Source organism: Danio rerio, chromosome 12 (assembly GCF_052040795.2).
Source record: "Danio rerio strain M-AB ecotype USA chromosome 12, GRCz13ab, whole genome shotgun sequence".
NCBI classification, from domain to species: Eukaryota; Metazoa; Chordata; class Actinopteri; order Cypriniformes; family Danionidae; genus Danio; species Danio rerio.
This window is the reverse complement of record NC_141032.1, coordinates 50,554,126-50,580,000: the sequence shown is the minus strand read 5'-3', so window position 1 is coordinate 50,580,000 and position 25,875 is coordinate 50,554,126. Positions and strand designations below refer to the sequence as shown.

The window sequence follows — 25,875 nt, the reverse complement described above, 5'->3', positions numbered from 1 at the left end:
AACAGAAATAAAAAAAAATTAACAGGGGGCTAATAATTCTGACTTCAACTGTATGCACACACATTAAATACACACCAACATTTATGCATAAACACACACGCACACACACGCTTAAATACACTTACACACATATACAGTAAATGCGCACACACATGCATATGCATAAAATAGACATGCACAAATATGCATAAACACAAATACTGTATACTGATAAATGTGCGCGCGCCGCGCACACACACACACATATATGTATTAAATACAAACCTTTATGTATAAATAAACACACACACAAACACTCAGATGCATAACTGCACACAGACATATGCATAAGTACACATGCACATACGCAATACTTAAACACGTACCCACACACACATATGTATAAACACACTCATAAACAAACAATACACACATGCTAAATACACACACATGCATAAAACAAGCGCATAGCCGCATACACAAACATGCATACATACACATGCCATGTTTTAATTATAATGCATTGAAAACAATGTAATCAGATTCCTCTATTCAAATAACCAGTATTTAATCACTTAGAAATATATGTGTTCCTTTTTAAAGTGCCTGTTTACTTCATGTACTGACTGACATTTATTCTTCCATCCCTAAAAATGATTCCTGAAGAGTAAAGCCAGTCCAGATGAAAAGGGTAACGCCAAAGTAACTTAAAGCATTACTTTCCTTAAAAAGCTCCATATTTAATTACTTGGGTCGAGTGTAAGCCCATGAGCTGAGATGAGGAAACTCCTCCCCGCGAGTAAATATCCAATAACTATGCTCTGAAGTTAGGAGGCGCTTGACCATCATTCCACACTTTAACATGGCGAGCGGCGGTGAAGTGAGGCTGAGTCAACAGTACAAGGAAGCGCCGGGGAAGTGAGGCAACAGTACGAGAAAGCACCAGCGTCTTTCAAATCTGTGGTTTGTAAAACATTTGCCGGTGAGTATAATGCCAATACAAGAAAAAACGATGAACAAAAAATAACTGTGGGCAAACATTGCTTTACACGTATAACAGGGCTCGAAATTAACTTTTTTACTTGGTAGCACCGGTGCTCCCAACTTTGAAAATTTAGGAGCACCAGAAAAAATTTAGGAGCACCACCAAAAATGAATGAGCACCGCTGCAAGTTGTACTTTAAGGGATTTATTGTATTTGAAAACAACATCAATTAGGACTAACAAAAAACTAGAAACAACTATAACTAATGCTGTGATGACTTAATATTTGTGCAATAATTCCAAAATGAATGTCTAATAATTATAAAATATTAATGATGAAGAAAATGACAATAATAGTAACAATGAATTACATGTGTCATCATCATGCTGCCTTGAATGTGCATGAATGTAGGTTATCTGCTATAAAAAGTCTGTTCCTTTATGAAAAATAATTGTATAGTTTGCATCAAACAAAAATAAAGCATTGCAGTAAGAAATATTTATTTTGTACTGCTGTTTTTATATGCATGTCAATTTATTAAATAATGTTTCTGCTACAAAACAAACAAAAGATTATAATAAATCATTCAATTTGAGGCTAAAAGCTGCAAAACAGTCATCAGTAAAAAAAAAATAATAATATACACCTCAAGAAAGAACGGACTAAAGAAAGTAAGTAAAGTCTCACTTCTATCACTCTTTTAAAGTTTTGGTTTCAGTTTGTGTCAATTTAAAGGTTCAGTCTGAGATGATCTTCATGTTTCTGTGTTAGTGGAAAAGCTGGCGAGGCAGCCGACCCAATATATGAGCAGGCAGAGCAGGATTCTTGCGCTGACCACCGGCGCAATACCGGTCTTTGTTATGAGCCGCAGTTTCAGTGTAAACTTAGTAAAGGCGAGCTTCTTTGGCGATATATACAGTATTAGATTTGACTTTTAGCGGACATTTGCACTGAACACGCAGTGAATGCAACGCTTCGAGATTCGGGCACCTTCTCCAAGAAGCGCGTACTCGATTGATCTCAGCTGGCGGATCAATATTCACCACGTCATGATCGCTCTCATCTGCGCCTCAACTTTAGGTGGGGTTTGCTAACCTGTGTGCTTTAAGTTTTTACTCTTCAGGCGTTTGCATTTCCTGTGGTCATAAAAGCTCCTTACCTGTCATCTGACAGCGGAATAGCTTGAGTGATTGACAGCTAATATTATGAACCAATATAGCGGCAGGGAAGAGCGATTCAGCACGTTTTTACAAAAAATCAAAACAGGTCGCACTACAACCATTATCTGCAGTCGCACTAATGCTCCCAGATATATTATGAGGTCGCATAGATTAATTTTCAGGCGCATATGCGACCAAAATGGTCGCAATTTCGAGCCCTGTTTAACCATGACTGCACATCTGCAGCGCATCACCCAGCAATATCACTGTCTGAAGCAGGATAGCAGAGAAGGTAATAAAGTCCAAACAGCAACAATCCCTCGCTGAATCCTTCCAGCAAACAAACCCAACTGGTTCCGAGAGACACAGAAAATAGCAAAGGCAGTGCGGGTGATTACTGCTGAAGATTTGCAGCCGTTTTGGGTGATGGGAGATGTGGGCTTCTGTCATCTTATAAAAGCACTCGATCCACGTTACAGACTACAGTCTCACATTTATTCAGCACCGAGATAATAAAGATGGTTTATTTATGTTTACTGAAGGACAAATGTGTTAATTTGAAATGGCCAATTTATCTTTATTAACTCCACATGTGTGTTTATTTTCAGAGTGGAGGATTTCATGTGTTCCCTAGTTTGTACATGGGCTACCAGCAGCTGTAAGATTTCAGTGGTCATTTTTTATACAATACTCTAGGAACTACTGTACATTTCTTGGCTTTTAAGTGAAACAAAATGAGTACTGCAATAAATCATTTATTTTTATTTTATTTTTTTGCATATAGACCTTTTTCATGGCGGCTGCATGGAGGGCGCCACAGCGACCAGCGTCTTCTGGTAGAATGCTAAAAACTTCCGTTTACAGCGTGTACAACTGGTCATTTGCGCTCCGAAAATGGGTTTCAATGATGTTTTTAATGGATGACAGAGTGTTTTTGTGACACACAACTTATAAATGTGTCTGTTAAAGCCGTTATAATCTGTCACATGTGGTTCAAGCGCATCAGAAATACGAGAAAAACGTTCTCCTAGTTCACGTGTCTGCCGTCAGAAATAACGTACAGTGTGTGTGTGCGATCCCGGCCTGTTAGCTCAGCGGCTCTTTAACACACACACACACACACACAAACACACAAACACACACACAAGAACACACACACAAGAACACACACACAAGAACACACACACAAGAACACACACACACACAAACACACACACACAAACAAACACACACACACACACACACACACACACACACACACACACACACACACACACACACACACACACACACACACACACACACACACACACACACACACACACACACACAGAGAGAGAGAGAGAGCAAACCAGAGTACTGGCATGAAACTTAACAGGTATGAAAGTCGTGCAATTTACAAAAATGAGCAATAAAAGTCTGTTATTGATCCTCTGCTGCTGATTTGCTGTTCATTCTAATCGCGAGCCGTTTGTGTTTTATTTCGTGTGTTGTTTTCACCACGGTTTGTGTTTTTCTGTCATTTGGAAATGACACTAGCCTATATTTTCACGTTGTCACAGTTATTAAATCAGTGTGTCAGTGGCACAGTACAGGCTACGTGTGTGTGTCAAACATTTTGGTGAATTACATTAGTTTGGGCTGGTTATATATTTGAAATAAAGAGAAAATGTTGACTTTAGCGATGACGAGGCTTCATTTAAACTGCAGAAGATGCCGTCTGACAACGAGGGGAAAACGCCTCACAGCAGCTGTTTTCCGTCCAATTAGATCACATTTCTGTAAATGATCAGTCCAGGAGATGCTGCTGATGGACAACAGGATTAGTTCACAGAGGATAAAAGCTGTCAAAGCTGATTCAAAGCTGTCCAAATGTGACTGTTTACACGCATCAGCTGCCGACCGGAAGTTCTTCGCATTCTCCTAGCGCATACACGCAAAGCATCATGGGTAATTTTGCGTTCCAAGAAAAAGGTCTATACAAAAAAAAAAACACGTCAAGCCATGAGAACCGTACTGAACCGAAGACAGTGTTAACAAACCGAGGTATTGTATCGAGCACATGTCACTCCGCTGCTCATCCGTTTGCACTGGCTGCCAGTTGCTGCTCGCATCAAATTCAAAGCTCTGATGTTTGCCTACAAAGTGACTTCTGGCTTTGCTCCTTCTTATCTGCTCTCACTTCTGCAGATGTATGTGTCCTCCAGAAACTTGCGTTCTGTGAATGAACGTCGCCTCGTGGTTCCATCCCAAAGAGGGAAGAAATCACTTTCCCGAACTCTCACGCTCAATCTGCCCAGTTGGTGGAATGAACTCCCTAACTGCATCAGACCAGCAGAGTCACTCGCTGTCTTCAAGAAACCACTAAACACTCAACTATTTAGTCTCCACTTCACTTCCTAATCTGCAATTGCCTCTTTGAATATCACACTAACTGTACAAAAAAAAAAAAATACTAATACTACTAATACTTCCCTTCTTAGACTTTACAGACCTGAAACTTGCCTACAGCACTTATTCATTGTTGCTCTTAATTGTGTAAATTGCTTCCTTGTGCTCATGTGTAAGTCGCTTTGGATAAAAGCGTCTGCTAAATGACTAAATGTAAATGTAAATGTAAAATGAACCGTGGCCTAACTGTATTGTTGCATCCCTAGTTTGAAACTTTCGTCTCGAGAAGCCAAATAAAAATGCATTGCATATAAGACTGCACAACATTGGGCAAATCCGACATTGATGTATACATACAATTATACCAGATGACTTGAATATCAACATTAAGAAAGAATTGATCATTTCATATTGATTGGGATGATTAATAATAAACTAATAAACAAATTAAAAGTATAGATTAATACAATAAAAATAAGTTACTCTTGAAATAAACAATGTTTTATTGATTTTCCGAGTATGACAGTATTTAGATATACAGTAGTTTAATAAATCAAAAAAATGAATCGTTCTAAAAGTTACTAAAGGTACAGTTTCTTAGGTCTGAATGCTTTTAAAATCATCAGTCACAGGCATCAAAAACACATGCAAAAACTCAATTATATATAAATAAACATAACTCAAGCATTGCATATCCTGCAATTATTACCACTATTCTATACTGTAGCCACTGTGAATGATCTCCATTGCAATAATCGAAGCTAAAACCATATATTTTGTGCAGATTTAATTGCATAAACACAAGAAACGGAGCATAAAGCATCACCAGAGGAGCTCGACTGACCTTAGGAAGATCCTGTTTGAGCGACTGCAGCACATAATACATGGAGCTCTTGCTGTTTTCTCTGGGAGAAACACAAACCACGGCCTCTCCGTGAACCTGGACGTCACCAGGCTTCACCCGCAGCTTAGACGTGCAGATGGAGTAGCGCACCGTCTCCGCATTGACCTGAACACAACAAAAACACCAGCAAGAAGCATCAGCTGCTGACAGAGAACAATAATAATGATGATGAGGACAGAAGCATCAATAACAGTGAGTGAAAACCCACAGAAAAAACAACAACTCATGGAGATGGAGAGTGTTGATGGCATGTTATTATGATCAAAGGTGTGTGTGTGTGTGTGTGTGTGTGTGTGTGTGTGTGTGTGTGTGTTACCTCCAGACGCAGAAGACGGATCCTGTCCAGCGAAAGCTTCACCAGGATAAAAGTATCATCCGGCAGGAAAACCTCCTCGATGTACTCGGAAATCTGAAGGAAATAATCATATATGCTTCATTAGGGATGTAACGGTATTGTAAATACCGTCATACCGCAATATTAATTTTTTTCGATATTACCGTAGTCGCATGACTCGGTAAAACTATAGGTTTTCTGAGAAAATTTGCTCAGGTGAATGAAGTGAACGGGAGGTACCGGAAACTACAATTCCCATCAGCCCAGGCTTGGCCATAATCCCTTGCGGTCTGTTGTCGCTACAGATCCAGTAATGCGGAAATGGAGTGTGCTGCTAGAAGCGGGGATCAAAAAGAGCTGGAAAACCCTAAAGCGGGTGTTGTCGCCGCGCGCGTACTGAATAGTAGTGTTGTCGCGCGAGTTCTTATCAGCTGTGTTGTCGCGCGCGTACTGAATAGTGGTGTTGTCGCGCGAGTTCTTATCAGCTGTGTTGTCGCGCACGTACTGAATAGTGGTGTTGTCGCGCGAGTTCTTATCAGCTGTGTTGTCGCGCGCGTACTGAATAGTGGTGTTGTCGCGCGCGTACTGAATAGTGGTGTTGTCGCGCGCGTACTGAATAGTGGTGTTGTCGCGCGCGTACTGAATAGTGGTGTTGTCGCGCGCGTACTGAATAGTGGTGTTGTCGCGCGCGTACTGAATAGTGGTGTTGTCGCGCGCGTACTGAATAGTGGTGTTGTCGCGCGCGTACTGAATAGTGGTGTTGTCGCGCGCGTACTGAATAGTGGTGTTGTCGCGCGCGTACTGAATAGTGGTGTTGTCGCGCGCGTACTGAATAGTGGTGTTGTCGCGCGCGTACTGAATAGTGGTGTTGTCGCGCGCGTACTGAATAGTGGTGTTGTCGCGCGCGTACTGAATAGTGGTGTTGTCGCGCGCGTACTGAATAGTGGTGTTGTCGCGCGCGTACTGAATAGTGGTGTTGTCGCGCGCGTACTGAATAGTGGTGTTGTCGCGCGCGTACTGAATAGTGGTGTTGTCGCGCGCGTACTGAATAGTGGTGTTGTCGCGCGCGTACTGAATAGTGGTGTTGTCGCGCGCGTACTGAATAGTGGTGTTGTCGCGCGCGTACTGAATAGTGGTGTTGTCGCGCGCGTACTGAATAGTGGTGTTGTCGCGCGCGTACTGAATAGTGGTGTTGTCGCGCGAGTTCTTATCAGCTGTGTTGTCGCGCGCGTACTGAATAGTGGTGTTGTCGCGCGAGTTCTTATCAGCTGTGTTGTCGCGCGCGTACTGAATAGTGGTGTTGTCGCGCGAGTTCTTATCAGCTGTGTTGTCGCGCACGTACTGAATAGTGGTGTTGTCGCGCGAGTTCTTATCAGCTGTGTTGTCGCGCGCGTACTGAATAGTGGTGTTGTCGCGCGCGTACTGAATAGTGGTGTTGTCGCGCGCGTACTGAATAGTGGTGTTGTCGCGCGCGTACTGAATAGTGGTGTTGTCGCGCGCGTACTGAATAGTGGTGTTGTCGCGCGCGTACTGAATAGTGGTGTTGTCGCGCGCGTACTGAATAGTGGTGTTGTCGCGCGCGTACTGAATAGTGGTGTTGTCGCGCGCGTACTGAATAGTGGTGTTGTCGCGCGCGTACTGAATAGTGGTGTTGTCGCGCGCGTACTGAATAGTGGTGTTGTCGCGCGCGTACTGAATAGTGGTGTTGTCGCGCGCGTACTGAATAGTGGTGTTGTCGCGCGCGTACTGAATAGTGGTGTTGTCGCGCAAGTTCTTATCAGCTGTGTTGTCGCGCAAGTTCTTATCAGCTGTGTTGTCGCGCGCGTACTGAATAGTGGTGTTGTCGCGCAAGTTCTTATCAGCTGTGTTGTCGCACGAGTACTGTAAAGCGGGGACGGAGGGTGTGTCGCGTCGCGGGGGCACTTTTGATCATTTTGGAAGGGAACTTTCTATCCAAGACTAAAAAGGGCATATGCACTGCACAGGTTGAGCACTGTGTGTGCACGTGCTTGCAAGTTGGGGAATACGACTAATAATCAGTCATGGGGACTGCAGAAACACAGCACACTGTTCAGATTGATGCAGACATGAGACCTCTATCTCACTCATGGTTTGTCCTCTCAAGTGGGGGAAAGACAATGCACAACGTTACCCACTGCTGTCAACCTGGGCCAAGTCATATCTCTCTGTCCCAGAAACCTCAGTCCCAAATGAGAGGGTTTTTTCTGTTGCAGGGGACATTGTAAATACCCAGAGATACCAGCTTTTACCAGATTATATTTATATGATCATTTTCCTTTAAACCCATCTCTATCTAAGTGAGTGAGTGATTAAATGTTGAATGTGATGAGTTTACAACAATACTAGACTGAAACTTTATTTTTTTTACATGGTTTAATAATTTTTTGTTATTAAAATTGAAGTTCCTGTTTCAAAGCTTACAGATAGATGGCTAATTTGTATGTCATTGACACTTTTGGCACTTTTTTGGAGTATTTTCATAAGTTTTGTTTTTTCCTGTAAATGATTCAATAAATACCGTACCATGACATTCATACCGAGGTATTACCGTACCGTGAAATTCTGATACCGTTACATCCCTATGCTTCATTAAACATATGCAAAAATCCTTTAATTGCTTTTTAAATGCACATGTGTGTACTAGTCCTTTATGTATTAGTTAGGCCTGTCACGACATCCATTTTTTGCTGTGTGCTATATTGCACCAAAATATATTGTGATAAACATTTTATTTTCATGTCTCGTTATATAATGGCAGAATGACAATATAATATCATCACGATGCCAGTACAAAGAACACATCATAGTTAACTATTAATTTAATTAGTCATTTTAACAGTTTAGTAATCAGGCATTGGAGTCAGAATGTGAAAACGCAGATCCTAAATCAATAATAATAAATGTTAACAAAGGTAATCGGTAACAGAGGCTGTGATTTCAGCGACCTGATCTAGTTTCAACTGTCAGACACTCATATGATGATTATATACTATAGTAATTTACAGTAAATACTGTAGTGTTTTAACCATACTGACACCGACTCCACCAATAGAGACAGAGATGTTGCACAATCAGCTCAAACGTTGCTAGAGTTGTTCGTTTATGTATGGCCGATATATATTATATGACAAATAAAGTACTATATAGTGTTGGGTGATATACAAAATTTTCACCCCCCTGTGAGATCGCCGATACACGATCCTATCGCATGGGGGCGCGGCAGTGTTATATATAATAATAATAATAATATATATATATATATATATATATATATATATATATATATATATATATATATATATATATATATATATATATTTTTTTTTTTTTTTTTTTTTTTTTTTTACCATATCTAAACAAATTTATGAACCTTTTGGCTGATTTTTAAACTTATTTAATAACTTATTGCATTAGCATGACGTTTGATTTTGGATAATTATTCAAACCAATGCCAATCACCGCAGTCATACAGCTAAATGGGCTTTGAGACCGAAATTATATCAAACAAGACTTGCTGCAACAGTGCGGCGCTGGACAGGATTTTATGGTGACTTCGGGTTCATGCCGTTATCCTCGGCCAGCGGGAAAATGGATATAATTTACATGGATGAAAGCAAATGAAATGACATTTATTGACGCACGGAAGAAACAAAGGATGCATTAAGGCGGATAGAGTCGGCGCCGCCTGCACGTGACGGTGAAGTTTTCTTTTTTTGTTCAGTCGAGCGCGGCGCAGCTTCAGGTCGAATCAATCACAAAAGTAATCATCAACAGTGTCACGTTTGTATTTGTTAAGATCTAACACAATCAGGCACGTGCACACATAGGGCTCAACCTGTGCAGTGCACATGCCCTTTTTAGTCTTGGATAGAAAGTGCCCTTCCAAAATGGTCAAAAGTGCCCCCGCGACGCGACACACCTTCGGTCCCGCCCTTCAGTAGGCGCGCGACAACACCGCTCTTGAATACGCGCGCGACAACACAGCTGATCAGTACGCGCGCATACACCCCCCCCGCTCTTCAAAAAAATTATCCTGCACATGCCCTTTGGACGGTCTCTGCACGGGCCTGAACACAATGTTGTGCTGGGCATGCGTTTATTGCTTTCTGATAAGTTTCATTTTAGACATGGCTGCGGCGAGTCGGTATTAGCCTATTGCTCTAATATTAAGTAGCCTATTAGACCTAAAACTTTTCACTGAGCTCAGCAAATGTTCTTTGATGAGTTAATAGTAATCTGTTCAACAATTCTTTAATGCCAAAAAGGCAAAAGGTTAAATACAGATTGTTTTTATTGCATATAGGCAAGTTTAAATAAATAAATAAAATATATTTTAAGCTATAAAAATAAATATAGACCTAACTTATTTTTAAAATTAAATAAATGGGTTTTTTCTGAAAAATGCGCATGTCTGCGTTTATGATTTTATCGAATTAAACGCAAATAAGACATGTATATGCAATGTATTTGAAGGAGCAGTCAATGCATGCACTGAAAAATAGTCTATAAGCCCCCTCAAATCTTAAAATGGGCTATTAATAATGAATATAAAAGATAAATAACTTTTTTGTGAAAGCAAGAGAGAATCATGCGGCAGTGCTGTTAAAGGAGTCTCGAATGATCAACGACCGCAACACGTCTTATTCCAGAACATTTGAGCTGGTTTCAGAGTTCATTTTCTTTTTCCGTTGTTTCATTTTTACAAATGGTTTAATTTAACATGCTTGTTGATAAAATCCAGTTTTGCTATTTAGCCTATAATTTTTATGCAACAAAGCTGCAAACTAATTTGCTCTAAGATGTGGCTGTGCCCTCACGTGCAGCTCGCACTTCAACACCTGCTGCTGCTGAGAGAGACAAAGAGAGAGCGCAAGCGAGCAATCAAGTAAATCATTTTTGTCCGAAAGTGTCAGTCAGGCGATGTTGATGTGAACAGCTGAAGCTATCATATTATTTAGAGTTAATTTATTATTAATGATGATGATTAAAATTAATATTACTAATCATTTTATTCAATAATGCAATTAAAACATGTAATAGGTCTACATTAGTGGCAAACGAGCTAAAAATCTCCTTTAAAATCGTCACAGGTCTCAGCTCTCGATGATATCTTTGCCTATCGTCGATACTCGATACTATCGTCTATCAGCACAACCCTAGTACTACAAGTACAGTAATTAAACATCCAGCTTCACAGCAGTGTGATTGCAAATGCAGATTTTTAGTGCACAGCAAGAACGTGCAATCCTGCTAAACATAGAGCGGAGTTGTATGAAGTTAAAGCATTGCTTCAGTGCATGTTCAGCATGGTAATATAAGCGATTTAATGCATTGCTATGTATTCTGGATGGTTGCTAGGGTGTTGCTAATTCACTGCACATCCAACTCAATGGAGTGCATTTTAATTGCATGTTGACTGGAGCTGACGGCACTGTTATTAATGAGCACACCTCTCCCAGAAGAGTCTTCTCAATGCGTCCTTTCACCAGCCGGGCGAAGTCTGGGTCATCATTGGTATCCAGGTTGGCACTTATGATGGGTGTACTGACACACACACACACACACACACACACATTAGAAACAAGAGCAGGGTTACAGCAGCCATTAATCATCTCTGAAGTGTAAACCGCAGCAATCAGACACACACTCGTCCAGAGAGTGACAGGAGCTCATACATGCACACACACTCACCTACCGACTCGCTTTTTATTTTGTTAAAGCATTGCAACAGTGCTTTCGCCAATATTGTAACACCTATATTATATATAATCACTCTTTTTGTACTTTAAATAAATCACTGATCATTTCAAAGTCAAGAAAACACACACAACTGACTGATATTCCCAGATTTTTCCGGTGTGTGTGATGTTCACCTGATGTTTTTGGATGCGTTGATAATTTCTTTGATTCTCGGCACGCCCAGAGTGATGTTCATGGACGCGACTCCAGCGAAGTGAAAGGTTTTGAGGGTCATCTGCGTTCCTGGCTCCCCAATACTCTGAGCACAGAGAGCCCCGACTGCAGACCCGGGCTCCATCTGCGCCCTGAGAACCAGAACAAGCTGACTTTAGTTGATAACATGACTCTGAGTGGTGGATAATGGTGACAGGTCTCCGTCTACTCAAGCATACGAGTGCAATTACTGCTGTAAATGAGGGTATTCCCGCTGTGTTACCTCATGTATTTGTCTCTGCAGGTTTCCAGAAACTTCTCCAGCTGTGTCGGAGTGATTCTGTCCAGCTGGTATAAAACTTTAGGCTGTAATGGATCAGAAAACAAGCTATGGTCACACTTTATTCTGATGGTCTGTTTGTTGAGTTTAAGTTACTCTGCATTCACATGCCAACTAATTCTCATTAGACTATAAGTAGACTGTTAGGTTGGGATAAGGAACAGGAGTTAGTTGACATGTACTTGCAAAGCTTCTTATAGTCAGTTAAATGTCTATTGAATGTCTGTATCAGCAGATATTAAGCAGACAGTCTACTAATGCTCAAATGGACCATCAGAATAAAGTGTTACCCAAGCTAAAGACATGGCTTGAAGTCAAATAAGTTCATTCATTTCAATTCAAGTTTATTTGTAAAGGTTTGTTTGATATATGTAAGATTACAAATGTTTTATTTCTGAATTTAATTTCAGTTTAATTTAAAGTGTAATTGACCCTTTGCTAAGCCACGCCCAAAATCTGCCATCCACCAATCGTGGCTTAGCAACTGTAGCTATGAGCAGGGGCTCTGTCAAGCTTTCGAGCGAGTGCATATAGATTGTGCGAGGGGCGCTAAAGGAGCGGAGCTAAGCTGGGTTTGTTTTGATATTCCTGACACATTCAGTGATAGACCGACAGCAATAACTCACACACCTCTCGCCCTAAACAGATCTAAACTGTGTTTCCTACAAAAACACAAAGCTGGTGATGTTTCACAGCTGTCTTATTCCTTTTTTTCGCTCGACATTGTGAGTAATTCTCTGTTTAAAGGGCCATGACACCCCCCTCTTTCGGTTAAAGTCTACTTCAGAATTTTTTCAAAAGATGCATGATTAATGGGCGGAGCTCCACGAGCATCGGGCAGGAGTGGGCGTGGCCAGCAGGGGAGTAGAAGAACAACTGTTGTTGTCAGCTAGCTCACAAAATGAGACACAAAGAGGAGACGCATGAGTTTATAGTTTACAAAGTTAAAATGCAAAGAAATGAACAGTAATTTAATGCCCTGCTACATTTGTTATTCGTAATTTCATATACACATAACCACAATTTATATCATTATAAAGATAAGAGTGTTCATGTAAACACTATAAATGAGGACTTCTCCCTCGATCCCCGTATCCAGCAGACTCAGTGCAGCAGGTCTCCTGACCTGTCTATTTTAACCATTAGCCCTGCTGGTAATCTGGAGGATTTAGGCAAACACAGCAGCACGGCGATGTGTCTGAATGTGAATGAACTCCTGATAAAAGACAGCGTCGCCATTCTCTAATTCTCGTGCTGCTCTCCCGACAAAAATGCTAGCAGCACACACACACAGCTTTATGATCGGCCCTGACAAGATCGCGGGGGAAAACATGCAACAAACCCCGTGGATCATGGAAACAAACGCATATGAGCCTTCATGAACGGCTGAATACTGTGCCGTGGGTCCATGTCTCTCAGCTCGGGCTTGACACTGGCAGGTCTCATGAATAATTAAGCAGCCGGCTCTTCTCATAGGATAAGAAAACTCCGCTATGAATAATAATGAGAAACCGACGCGTCATCATTGCACTTGCAGTACTGCGCTACATCGCCGATTTTGATCCCGCCCCAAAAATCATTTTAAACCCGGAAGCTGAAATGAGCTGACAAAAGCTCAAAATTATCCAGTTTTCCCCACAATTAAAGCTGACAGGTGCTAACATCGTCTTAACTGATGCTCAACACACACACACATCTGTTAATACAAAAAAAAAGTTCTCCAGTGTGTCCTGAACCTTTAAGCCTTCACCATAACATTAGTAATGTAGTCATACTAATAGCGAATAGGTCATGAGTTATTGATCTGGAAAATACCAATCAGCGAATCTGTTGCTCACTTTACTGAACTGCATATTTCCATCTATTTCAAGCTACGAATATTTTAAAATTACAAATCAATAGAACAAAACCGAGATATGATCACAAACTGAGCACTTGCGATCAATATACTATACTCCCAGCTGATTTTCAGTCATTTATAAACAGCACACAAACACACTGACAGTAATAGGTGACTTACTGTACACTGTTATGGGTCAATGATGCTAATATTCGACACAAGTCCATCAGGTTCCCCTTTCTGGCTGCTCTATCTATGAATGACCTATGTAAAAGCACTGTCATGCGTGTTTCCTCGTCGGTTAGTAAGGCTATATTTTATTGCACAACAATTAATCTATCAGGCTCTTTGGCTAAAAATAGAGAAATCACGGTTTCGTTTATTATTATTAGATTATTTTTAATTTAATTTCCCCTCTCATGCTGAGCATGAGCTAAGCTGTTGAATGTTAGCATATGAGGCGGCTAGGCTAAGGTAGCTTCAATTTTAATTTGGGTTTGGGTTTAACTTTATTTGTCCCCGAGAGGAAATTTGTCTTGGGCATAAAAGGTGCTACAACATTGTCTAAACAGACAGTAAAAATAACAACAGAACAAACAGTTAAGAACATACATTGTTTACAGAGTAAGACCGTATATAAATATAAATATATAAAACACCGAACCCAGTCAAGTGTTAGCGTACTGCAGGAGCAGTGTTATTGGTAGAGTTCAACAGTTTTATGGAGGTAGGAACAAACGAAAGCTTCAGTCTATTAGTTTTACACATTGGAATTTATTCTTTAATCGGTTGCGTATTATGCCGTGAATACACCCCTGTAATGCAGACTGCAGTCCTGTTTTGTCTGGCTTTCTCGGATATCTCACCAGTTCGACCAAAAATGACACATCCCTGGCAATCTCTGACACCGGCGCACACACATTAAAAAAGCCATGACAGGCATGAAAGCTTGATAGGCGTCGCAACAGTAACTAAGGAGGGTGGGGCTTATTGAAGGGTCCATTGCCAATTAATGGTGAAAGTAAATGCAATGTACCCCAACCACACATTTCCTATTCACTCATTTGAGAATTAGAGAATATCAGATTTTTTTCTTCCTTACGAAAACATAATGCTGTCAAGAATAATATTAAGAAAAAAATAGAACGGTTGCAATGTTTCGCAGATGTCACTTTTCTTTACTTTATTAGCATTATATCAAATACACTCCCTGACAAAAGTCTTGTGGTTGATCTCAGTTGTAAGAGCAACACATAATAACCTGACTTCTGGTTGATCATTTGGAAAAGTGTCAGAAGGTGGATTTCTCTGATGAATCATGCTGATCTGCATCCCAATCATCACCAATACTGCAGAAGACCTACTGGAACCAGCATGGAGCCAAGATTCTTACAGAAGTCAGTCAAGTTTCAGTATGGGGGCGTGCGAGAGATCTGCAACATCACCAGCCTGAGGGACCAAGACATTTGTGCTGCCCATTACATTACAAACCACAGGAGAGGGACAATTCTCCAGCAGGATAGCGCTCCTGCTCATACTTCAGCCTCCACATCAAAGCTCCTGAAAGCAAAGAAGGTCAAGCTGCTCCAGGATTGGCCAGCCCAGTCACCAGACATGAACATTATTGAGCTGATGAAGGAGGCGGCGTTGAAGATGAACACAAAGAATCTTGATGAGCTCTGGGAGTCCTGCAGGAACGCTTTCTTCTTCATTCCAGATGACTTTATTAATCAGTGATGTGAGTCATGTCAGAGATGTATGGATGCAGTCCTCCAAGCTCATGATGGAGTCAGACACAATATTCATTCTGTCTCCACTGCAGCAGGACTTTATATTCTGTACTGGACATTATTTCTGTTCAGTGATGAGACTTTAGTCTGAGCAGAGTCAGACCGCACTGTCTTAATGACATCAGTCAACATCAAGACATGATCAGATTTTATTGTGCTCAAATACACATCACCACTTCCAATACCGAATGATCACTAGAAGTCAAGTTATTATCAGATATTCCTAAAACTTGGATAGGCCACAAGACTTTTGTCAGGGAGTGTAGATTAGATGAGTCAGTACTGAAGAACAGCAACAGGAGTCAAGTTGAGCCATCTACAGAAATACACTACAAATGGCTTTTTAAATCAGTGTTATATAATCTGTAGTGAACACATGATGAAGCTCGTACCTCTGTCGTCCCGTTGTCGTTGATGCCGTATTTGTCGCGCGTCTTTTTCACTTTCTCAGAAACTGTTTTGATGAACTTTCTGATTTCCTACAATTGAACAAAATATTCAGCAACAAAACCACAAACCCAGAATGCAATGCAGAACTGCAGCACAACCATTTATTCAGAATAATCCAGCATCGCACTGAAATATTACACATTACTATAAGTGGATTAATATCAGTGACATCAAATATCACCACAAAATATTTTATTCAATGAAAATAAACTATAATGCAATAAACAAAAAAACTAAATCGGATTTAAACTCTTAATTCTCCAGTGATGTTAATGAGCAACACCATTAAAAATGACTTTGGTTTATATAAATATGCATACATGCATGTTAAATATTTAATGTTAATTTGAGGCCAGTTAATATTTCAGCCAAGGCAACACAAAAACACATATTTGGCACAATTTATTATCTGAATTGTATATAACTATAATAACATACTAAAACTAATAAAAAAAATTAAATGATAAATAAATGAATAAATAAATTGGACCTTGAAAGAAATATTTTAAACAAACTTTACAACCAATTAAAAGGTCAAAAATCATGTAAAATTACTAAATAAACTACAATTAATTTAATATTTTAGTTAATATTGTAATGTTTTATTTTATATTTAATATTTAAGCCAAGGCAACACAAACACACATATTTGGCACAATTTATTATGTGAATTGTTTATATTATAATTATAATGATAACATACTTAAACCACTTTATAAAAATAAAATAATTAAATAAACTGAAAAAAAACAGAAATATTTTAAACTAAAAATCACATAAAAATAACAAAATAAAATAAGCAACTAAAATTAACCTAAAAATATAAATATATGATAAATATACATATTTTCTATTATATTAATTTTAGCTATTGGATAGGGACTATATATTGTCACAAGAGAATATTTAATATTTATTTGAGCCCAGTTAATAAATTATAATATATATAATAAAACATAGTAAAAAATAAACAAAATAAATAAACAAACAAACAAACAAAAAATAAATCAGACCTTAAGAGAAATAGTTTAAACAAACTTTAAAACTAATTTGAAAAAGTCTAAAATCACATAAAATGACTCAATTTAACCTGAAAATATTATATATCATAAATGTAAATATTTATTTTCTGGTATATCCATTTTATCCGTTTGACAGGGACAATATATGGTCATGGGGAAAATATTAAATATTTATTTGAGCCCGGTTAATATTTAAGCCAAAGCAACACCAACATAAACATAAATTAAAATGATAACATAATAAAAAACTAATTTATAAAAATAACAAATAAATGAATAAATAAACTAATAAATCAGACCTAAATAGAAATATTTGAATCTTTAAAACCAATCAAAAAGGTCTTTTTTTTTTTTTTACTAAAATTAAACCAAAAACATAAATACAATATGTAAAATAAAATAAATATACATATTTTCTACAATATTCATTTCATCAATTTGACAGGGACAATATATTGTCACAGGAAAAATTATATTGGATTTTTCCTTTTAATTCTAGACTATTTCGCACCCGCACGCAGAAGTGGATTAAACCAATAAGCGAGGTAAGTATCTATAAATAGTAAGTATAAATATCTACAAGCTTTATATTATATAAATATAAATGATATATCGTATTTTCTGTTGCTAGAGTCTAACAAAGTCTAACAAACACAATTTTAACATAATTATTACATCCATGCAAATTTGTCTTATACTTTAAAAATATACAGAGAGGTGAATAATCTGCTCTGTCCATCATTAAGATCTTGTGATTTAAAAAAAAAAATGTTTTACTTGCCTTTTTTTCCTCACCTTTATTACGTTTTTATTAGCTTTTACTTAATAAATGCTTTATTTTAATTATTATATTCGTCTCTGTCTTTAGTACTCCAGTGTACAGCACTTTGGTAGCTTTTATAAACAAATGTTGCACTGTATTGCATAATTCTGGCACATATTTTGGGTAATTTTCTATAATAAAATTGCTAATCTGGTTTTCATTTTAATCCTTAAACTTTTAAGAAAATACCTTCGGTTTAAATGAGCCAACGATATGTTTGACATTCAGACAGCTATTATAATGGTGCAAACAAGGCGTAAATAATGATTAACATTAAACTGAAAGCCTCTAATACAAGTCTGACCGACAGAGTGCATCAGGATCAGTGTGTGCAGATCCACACACACACACACACACCGCTGTAAGTCATGCTCAACTAAACACACATCTGGCTCTATCATTTATACATTAATGAAGTCGATCACCCTCACACACTCCTTATGCGTGCTTTACAGTACCTGCATGTACTTGTCACTGCCAGTATCTGTCAATGTCTTGAATAACACATACACACACACACAACCCCCAAGCCCAAACACTTCAGTACACATTTTGTACAGCACAGTGGTCTAATACTGTTTTTTTTTTTTTTTTTTAATGTTGTGCTTTATTAATTAAATTGATTAGATTTTTATAGAAACAGAGCAGCGTAAACATTTATCTAAACGTCTTCTTTTTGTGATTAACAGAAGTAAAGGTTCGACTCTGACCTCCAGGAAAGTGTCTTTACAGCAGAGAAAGTCTTTCCTCTTCATGATGGAGTCGCTGGTCAACAGCAGCTCGTTTCTGCTGAGCGCAGGTTCACCTGTACAGCTGTACACCGCCTGGAAAAACACCAGAAAATACAGTTTCAACACTACAAATAGCAGATGAAGTGAAGACGACAGTGTTGAAAACAAATCTATGAATAAATAAATCAATGCATATCTTCAGTACCATTTTATAGTGTTTATATTATTTATATGCAGTTGAAATCTAAATTATTCTCCCTCCTGTGAAATTTTAATTATTTTAGAAATATTTCTAAGTGCCATTTAAAAGCTTTTTTTATTGTCTTTGCCATGATTAAAGTGCATAATATTTCACTATATTAATCATTGTATTTTATTCCATTTTATTTTATTTCATTTAATTTATTTCCATTGCACTCTATTCTGTTGCATTGTTTTTTACTCTATTCCATTGACAGAATTGCATTTTATAGATTGCATTCTATTCCATTCCATTCTTTTCATCCATTTAGTCCATTCTATTCTGTTCCATTCCATTTTATTTCATTCCATTCTATATTATTCAATTCCACTCTAAACAATTTTTCCATTCCATTGTATTTTATTCCACTCCATTTCACATTTTAAACCCATATTATTCTATTCCATTTTATTCTAAAGCATTTTTCCATTTTATTCTATTTTATTCCATTCTATTCCATTTCATTTTATTGTTTCATTCTATTCTGTTCCATTGTATTTTATTATATTCCATTGATGTAGTTGCATTTCAGTACATTCAATTCCATTGCATTTTATTCTATTCTATTAAATTCTATTCTATTCCATTGCACTGTATTTTATTCCATTTAATTTCGCTCCATTTTATTCTATTTTATTGAATACATTTCAATTTTATTCCATTCAACTCAATTCTGTTCCATTTCAAGTTATTAAATTCCATTTTATTTCATTCTTTTTTTCCATTCCATTCCATTCTATTCTATTGTATTCCATTCTAATGCATTTTATGCCATTCTATTCTATTTATTTCAATTCTGTTCCATACCATTTTAATCCATTCTAATCCATTCCATGTTATTCTATTCCATGCTATTGTGTTTCATTGTACTTTATTAATTTCTATTTTATTCCAACTTTTTATATAATTGCAATTACATTCCATTTTTTACATTCAACTCAATTTTTCCATTCCATTCTATTCTATTCCATTTTATTCAATTCCGTTCTGTGCTGTTCCATTTAATTGAATTCTATTCCATTCCATCTTATTTATTTCATTTATTCGCTCTGTTCCAGTGTATTTTATTCCATTCCACTGATATAATTGCATTTTATCCAGCATTTTATTATGTTCCGTCTTACTACATTCAACTCAATTCTGCTCCACTTCATATTATTCTATTCCATTTTATTCCATTCTATTGTCCTCTTCCATTCCATCCCATTGCATCCATTCCATTTTATTAAATTCTTATTCCATTCTAGATTATTCTATTCCAGTGAGCTCTGTTCCATTCTATTCCATTCCATTGTATTTTATTTCATTCTGCTTTATTCCATTCTATATTTTTCCATTTAATTACATTCTATTATATTTCATTCTAACCCCTTTCATTCCATTCCATTGATATAACTGCATTTTTATACAGCATTTAATTACATTCCATTTTATTACAATCAATTCAATTCTGTTCCATTGCATGTTATTCTATTGCATGTTATTCCATTCTATTTCATTCTATATTTTTTCCATTCCACTTAATTATATCCTATTATATTCTATTCTTATCCATTTTATTCCATTCTATTCTATTCCCTTGCTATAATTGCGTTTTATTATATACCACTTTATTACATTCAATTCCATTTTATTTCACTCCAGTTTATTTTATTATATTTTATTCTAATCAATTCTATTCTATTCCATTCTTATACATTTCATGCCATTTTGATTTGGTCCCGTTCCAATCCATTAATTAATTTTCCATTTTATTCCATTCCATTATATTATATTCCATCCTATTCCATTGCATTCTATTTTATTCCATTCCACTTAATTATATTATATTCCATCCTAATACATGTTATACTCCATTCTATTCTTCATTGCAAAAATAAAAACTTAAAATGGCCAGATGCTCTGAGATTCTCCAATCACAGAAGCGAGAGCAAAAACTACCCACAAAGTGCTCTTCAGCGTCCCAACAGAGAGAGAGATTTTATTTCCCAGCCTCCTTCAGCAGCATTTCAACCAATTAGACCTGACAGAGTGCGGTAATCGAGTTCCAGAGTGTGAAGAGGTGAAAATAAGCCAGCGGGTTATAAATGCAAGTGATGGACAGCATCTGCTGGAGATATTAGTTTGAACACAAACGCCGCACTCCCAGCATGCACTCTGATTACTCACACACTACAACAGCATAAACAAGACTTCAATAGCTCTGAAGAAAACTGCATGGCTGAAATCTGCTCAGACAGGGCTTATATTTTGCTTATTATTGTGTTATGTAGTATATAGTCAGCTCATGCTTCAATTTGATCCGCTCCTCAATCAAAGCATCAACAAGAAGTAAATGCAGGTGTAGTGCTGTATTATGTTAAGAATAAAGAACATCCAGGAAGTTGTTGTGGAAGGTTATTACAATGCCGTCTAGAGTACTTGCTTCTGATTGGTCGGCTGTGACAATTTAAGGTACGTTATTCCCAGATAACAACCGCTAAATAACAGACTAATCCAGGAACTGAGAATCAGTCAGTGAATACGTTTATCCATAAACCAGCTGGAGTATACACTAACCTGTGTATTATTCAGACACTAGATGGTGCCAAACAGTCAAAAACACAACGCTGACAGAAACTAAACCAGCTGATGGAGTATACACCAACCTGAGCATAATTCAGAAACTAGATGAAGCCAAACAGTCAAAAACCCAAAGCTGACAGAAATTAAACCAGCTGATGGAGTATACACTAACCTGTTCATCATTCAGACACAAGATGGTGCCAAACAGCCAAAAATCACAAAGCTAAAAAGAAAGCATGTTTTTCAGTGGTTATCTGGGAATAACATACCCTGGAATGTCACGACTGACCAATTAAAATAGAGTATTCCAGACGGTTCTGTAAGAATAGAGTTTAATAATCTAGAACTTGTTTGCTTGTTAAGCGAGATGTTCATTGATGGACGTACTCGTATGTTGTCGAGGACTCTCTTGAACTCAAGCGGTTCGTCTTTTCCCTCCATGGCTGCAGGATCGAGTCCGTCTCCGCCGTAGATGAACTGTATGATATCTCCGGTAGAGCTGCGCACCGTCAGGTCATACTGAGAGCACAAATCCTCCAGAGACTTCACCAGACGCCGCTGAACAACACAACAACATAATGATGAACCAATTACAATTAATATTGAGATTAGTATTATATATTCATTTTAATTTACACTGAATTAAAAAAAATGTGATAAAAAAATGTATAGTTGCAATTCTGAGTTATAAAGTCGTAATTCTAAGTTATCAAGTCGTAATTCTGACTTTATAACTCAGAATTGACTTTGTAACTAAGAATTACAACTTTATAACTCAATTCTGACTTAACTCGCAATTCGGACGTAACAACTCGCAACTCTCTCATAATAACTCGCAATTGACTTAACTTGCATTTCTGACTTAATAACTCGCATTTCTGATGTAATTACTGACAATTCTGACGTAATAACTGACAATTGGCTTAACTCGCAATTCTGACTTAACAACTCGCAATTCTGACTTAACAACTCGCAATTCTGACTTAACAACTCGCAATTCTGACTTAACAACTCGCAATTCTGACTTAATAACTGACAACTCTGGCGTAATAACTTGCAACTCTGACATAACAACTGACAACTCTGGCGTAATAACTGACAATTCTGACATAATAACTCACAATATTGACTTAACTCGCAATTCTGATGTAATAACTCGCAATTCTGACGTAATAACTTGCAATTGGCTTAACTCTCAATTCTGACTTTGACTCAATGCGGACGTAATAACTCGCAATTCTGACGCAATAACTTGCAATTCTGACTTAATAACTGACAACTCTGGCGTAGTAACTCGCAACTCTGACATAATAGCTGACAATTCTGACGTAATAACTGACAATTCTGACATAATAACTCACAATATTGACTTAACACGCAATTCTGACGTAATAACTCGTAATTCTGACGTAATAACTCGTAATTCTGATGTAATAACTCGCAATTCTGACTTAACTCGCAATTCCAATGTAATAACTCGCAATTTTGACTTAATTTGCAATTCTAACGCAATAACTCGCAATTCTGATGCAATAACTCGCAATTCTGACGCAATAACTCGCAATTCTGACGCAATAACTCGCAATTGTGATGCAATAACTCGCAATTCTGACGCAATAACTTGCAATTCGGACTTAATAACTCACAGCTTTGACTTAACTCGCAATTCTGATGTAATAACTCGCAATTCTGATGCAATAACTCACAATTCTGATGCAATAACTCACAATTCTGACTTAACTCGCAATTCCGGTGTAATAACTCGTAATTTTGACTTAATTCGCAATTCTGATGTAATAACTCGCAATTCTGATGCAATAACTCTCAATTCTGACTTAACTCGCAATTCCGCTGTAATAATTCACAATTCTGACGTAATAACTCGCAATTCTGACGTAATAACTCGCAATTCTGACGTAATAACTTGCATTTCTGACGTAATAACTTGCAATTCTGACTCACAATTCTGATGTAATAACTCACAATTCTGACTCACAATTCTGACGGAATAACTCGCAATTCAGAAATAATAACTCTCAATTGACTTAATTCTCAATTCAGACTTTATGACTCAATGCTAATGCAATAACTCGCAATTCTGACTTTATAAATTTTTTTTACATCGTATTTATTTATTTATTTTATTCAGTGGCAGGAGCGGGCTTCCATAGAAATGAGACTTTCACCAGAAGAAAAACTGAGTAGGTAATACTGTGATCAGAAACATACATCAATTATTTTTGGCACTTTAATATAACTGTTTGTTTGCATGCATGCATAAATGTGATGATCTTAATAATAATATAATTAGAGAGCAGTCAAACAGTGTCGTGTATATTACTGTCTGCATATACCTGCATGTATCCGGTCTCTGCTGTTTTTACAGCGGTGTCGACCAGACCTTCTCGACCAGCCATGGTGTGAAAGAAGAACTCTGTGGGGGTCAAACCAGAATAAAAGCTGTCTGCCACAAAGCCCTTCGCTGCGGGGAGCTGAAGATGAAAGAAGAAGCACACAAACATGCTGCTTTATTCCACACGGCCTTCAGCTCGAGTCCTCTATAACCTCAGATACACTTCAGGAGCAATTTCTTAAAGTAAAGCAGGATACAATACGTGTCCTGGGTCGACCTACGAGTACATGCTTGAATTAGTATGAACGAGTCTCCATGATGAGGCTGTGAGAGTATGAAGGAGTCTCTATGATATGATGAGGCTGGGTTTTGAAAACTTGCATCCAGAATATGAAACTTGTGAGAGTAAAATAAAGAGGCATGCATTATTTCTGAACAATGCGTCATTTCAAAAGTGAAAAACTAAACTGAAGACTAGCAAAGCTACTGGATGAAAGGTTTACAGTCCCTTTAATCTGTCTATTACTCCTTTATCCCACAAACAGTGATCTGATGTCTGCAGCTGGAGGACGAGAGCTGCAGAAATGAAGCGAACACACACACACACACACACAGATAACACACAGTATTTCTGCTTACTTTGGAGTGTTTCTGGAAGTGTGGCAGAGATCGGTTCTCAAAGCCATCGGGAACTCGAGAGCCGCTGATGGCCTGCTGTCCCACACACGCAATCATCTGAGAGATATTGATGAAGGAGCCTGTAGACACACACACATAAGGGGAAAGAGGGAGAGCAGAGCATCAGCAAAAAAACCTGCGGTACACACTCTCAGGCCATGGATGAAGCTGTATAAGACATTAAAGTCCTTAGTCTGCACGAGTCTGCATGATTAAGCTGTAAGAGTGTGTATGAGTCTGCATGAAGAGGCTGTGAAAGTATGAATTAAACTGCATGATGAGGCTGTGAGAGTATGAATGAGTCTCCGTTATGAGGCTATGAGAGTATAAACGAGTCTCTATGATGAGGCTGTGAGAGTATGAATGAGGCTGTGAGAATATGAATGATGAGGCTGTGAGTATAAACGATCTCCGTGATGAAGCTCAGAGTATGAATGATGAGGCTGTGAGAGTATGAATAAGTCTCTGTGATGAGGGTGTGAGTATGAATGAGGCTGTGAGAATATGAATGATGAGGCTGTAATTATGAACGATCTCCGTGACGAGGCTTTGAGAATATGAATGATGAGTCTGAAAGTATTACCGAGTCTCCGTGACGAAGCTGTGAGAGTATGATTGATGAGGCTGTGAGTATGAACGAGTCTCTGTGATGAGGGTGTGAGTATGAATGAGGCTGTGAGAGTATGAATGAGGCTCTCAGGGTATGAATGATGGGGCTGTGAGTATGAACAATCTCCGTGACGAGGCTGTGAGAGTATGAATGATGAGGCTGTGAGTATGAACGATCTCCGTGACGAGGCTGTGAGAGTATGAATGATGAGGCTGTGAGTATGAACGATCTCCGTGACGAGGCTGTGAGTATGAATGATGAGGCTGTGAGTATGAACGAGTCTGCATGATGAGGCTGTGAAAGGATGAATGAGGCTGTGAAAGTATGAATGAGGCTGTGAGAGTATGAATGAGGCTCTCAGGGTATGAATGATGGCTGTGACTATGAACGATCACCGTGACGAGGCTGTGAGAGTATGAATGATCAGGATGTGAGTATGAACGACTCTCTGTAATGAGGGTGTGAGTATGAATGAGGCTGTGAGAGCATGAATGATGAGGCTTTGAGAACATGAATGATGAGGCTGTGAGAGTATGAATGATGAGGCTGTTAGTATGAATGAGTTTCAGTAATGAGGCTGTGAGAGTATGAATGATGAGGATGCGAGTATGAACGAGTCTCTGTGATGAGGGTGTGAGTATAAATGAGGCTGTGAGAGTATGAATGATGAGGATGTGAGTATGAACGAGTCTCTGTGATGAGGGTGTGAGTATGAATGAGGCTGTGAGAATAAGAATGATGAGGCTATGAGAGTATGAATGATGAG

The 25,875-nt window shown here is 38.2% G+C and overlaps 1 protein-coding gene across 2 annotated transcripts in view; it reads right to left on the bottom strand.

The window, feature by feature from the left end:
• Positions 1 to 25,875, bottom strand: part of polr3a (polymerase (RNA) III (DNA directed) polypeptide A) — a 69,879-nt gene that overhangs the window by 7,792 nt on the left and 36,212 nt on the right. Inside the window, exons 18-27 of one of the 2 annotated variants that reach the window (NM_001276496.2) lie at positions 24,461 to 24,579; positions 23,823 to 23,960; positions 21,856 to 22,026; positions 18,642 to 18,755; positions 16,029 to 16,115; positions 11,950 to 12,032; positions 11,648 to 11,818; positions 11,225 to 11,318; positions 5,736 to 5,828; positions 5,360 to 5,524 (exon numbers count right to left, since the gene is read on the bottom strand). In NM_001276496.2, the coding sequence (NP_001263425.2) occupies positions 5,360 to 5,524; positions 5,736 to 5,828; positions 11,225 to 11,318; positions 11,648 to 11,818; positions 11,950 to 12,032; positions 16,029 to 16,115; positions 18,642 to 18,755; positions 21,856 to 22,026; positions 23,823 to 23,960; positions 24,461 to 24,579 (1,235 nt within the window). Of the gene's footprint in view, positions 1 to 5,359; positions 5,525 to 5,735; positions 5,829 to 11,224; positions 11,319 to 11,647; positions 11,819 to 11,949; positions 12,033 to 16,028; positions 16,116 to 17,769; positions 17,800 to 18,013; positions 18,426 to 18,641; positions 18,756 to 21,855; positions 22,027 to 23,822; positions 23,961 to 24,460; positions 24,580 to 25,875 lie in introns of those variants that run through there. The other variant, XR_015503571.1, reaches the window with a different exon arrangement.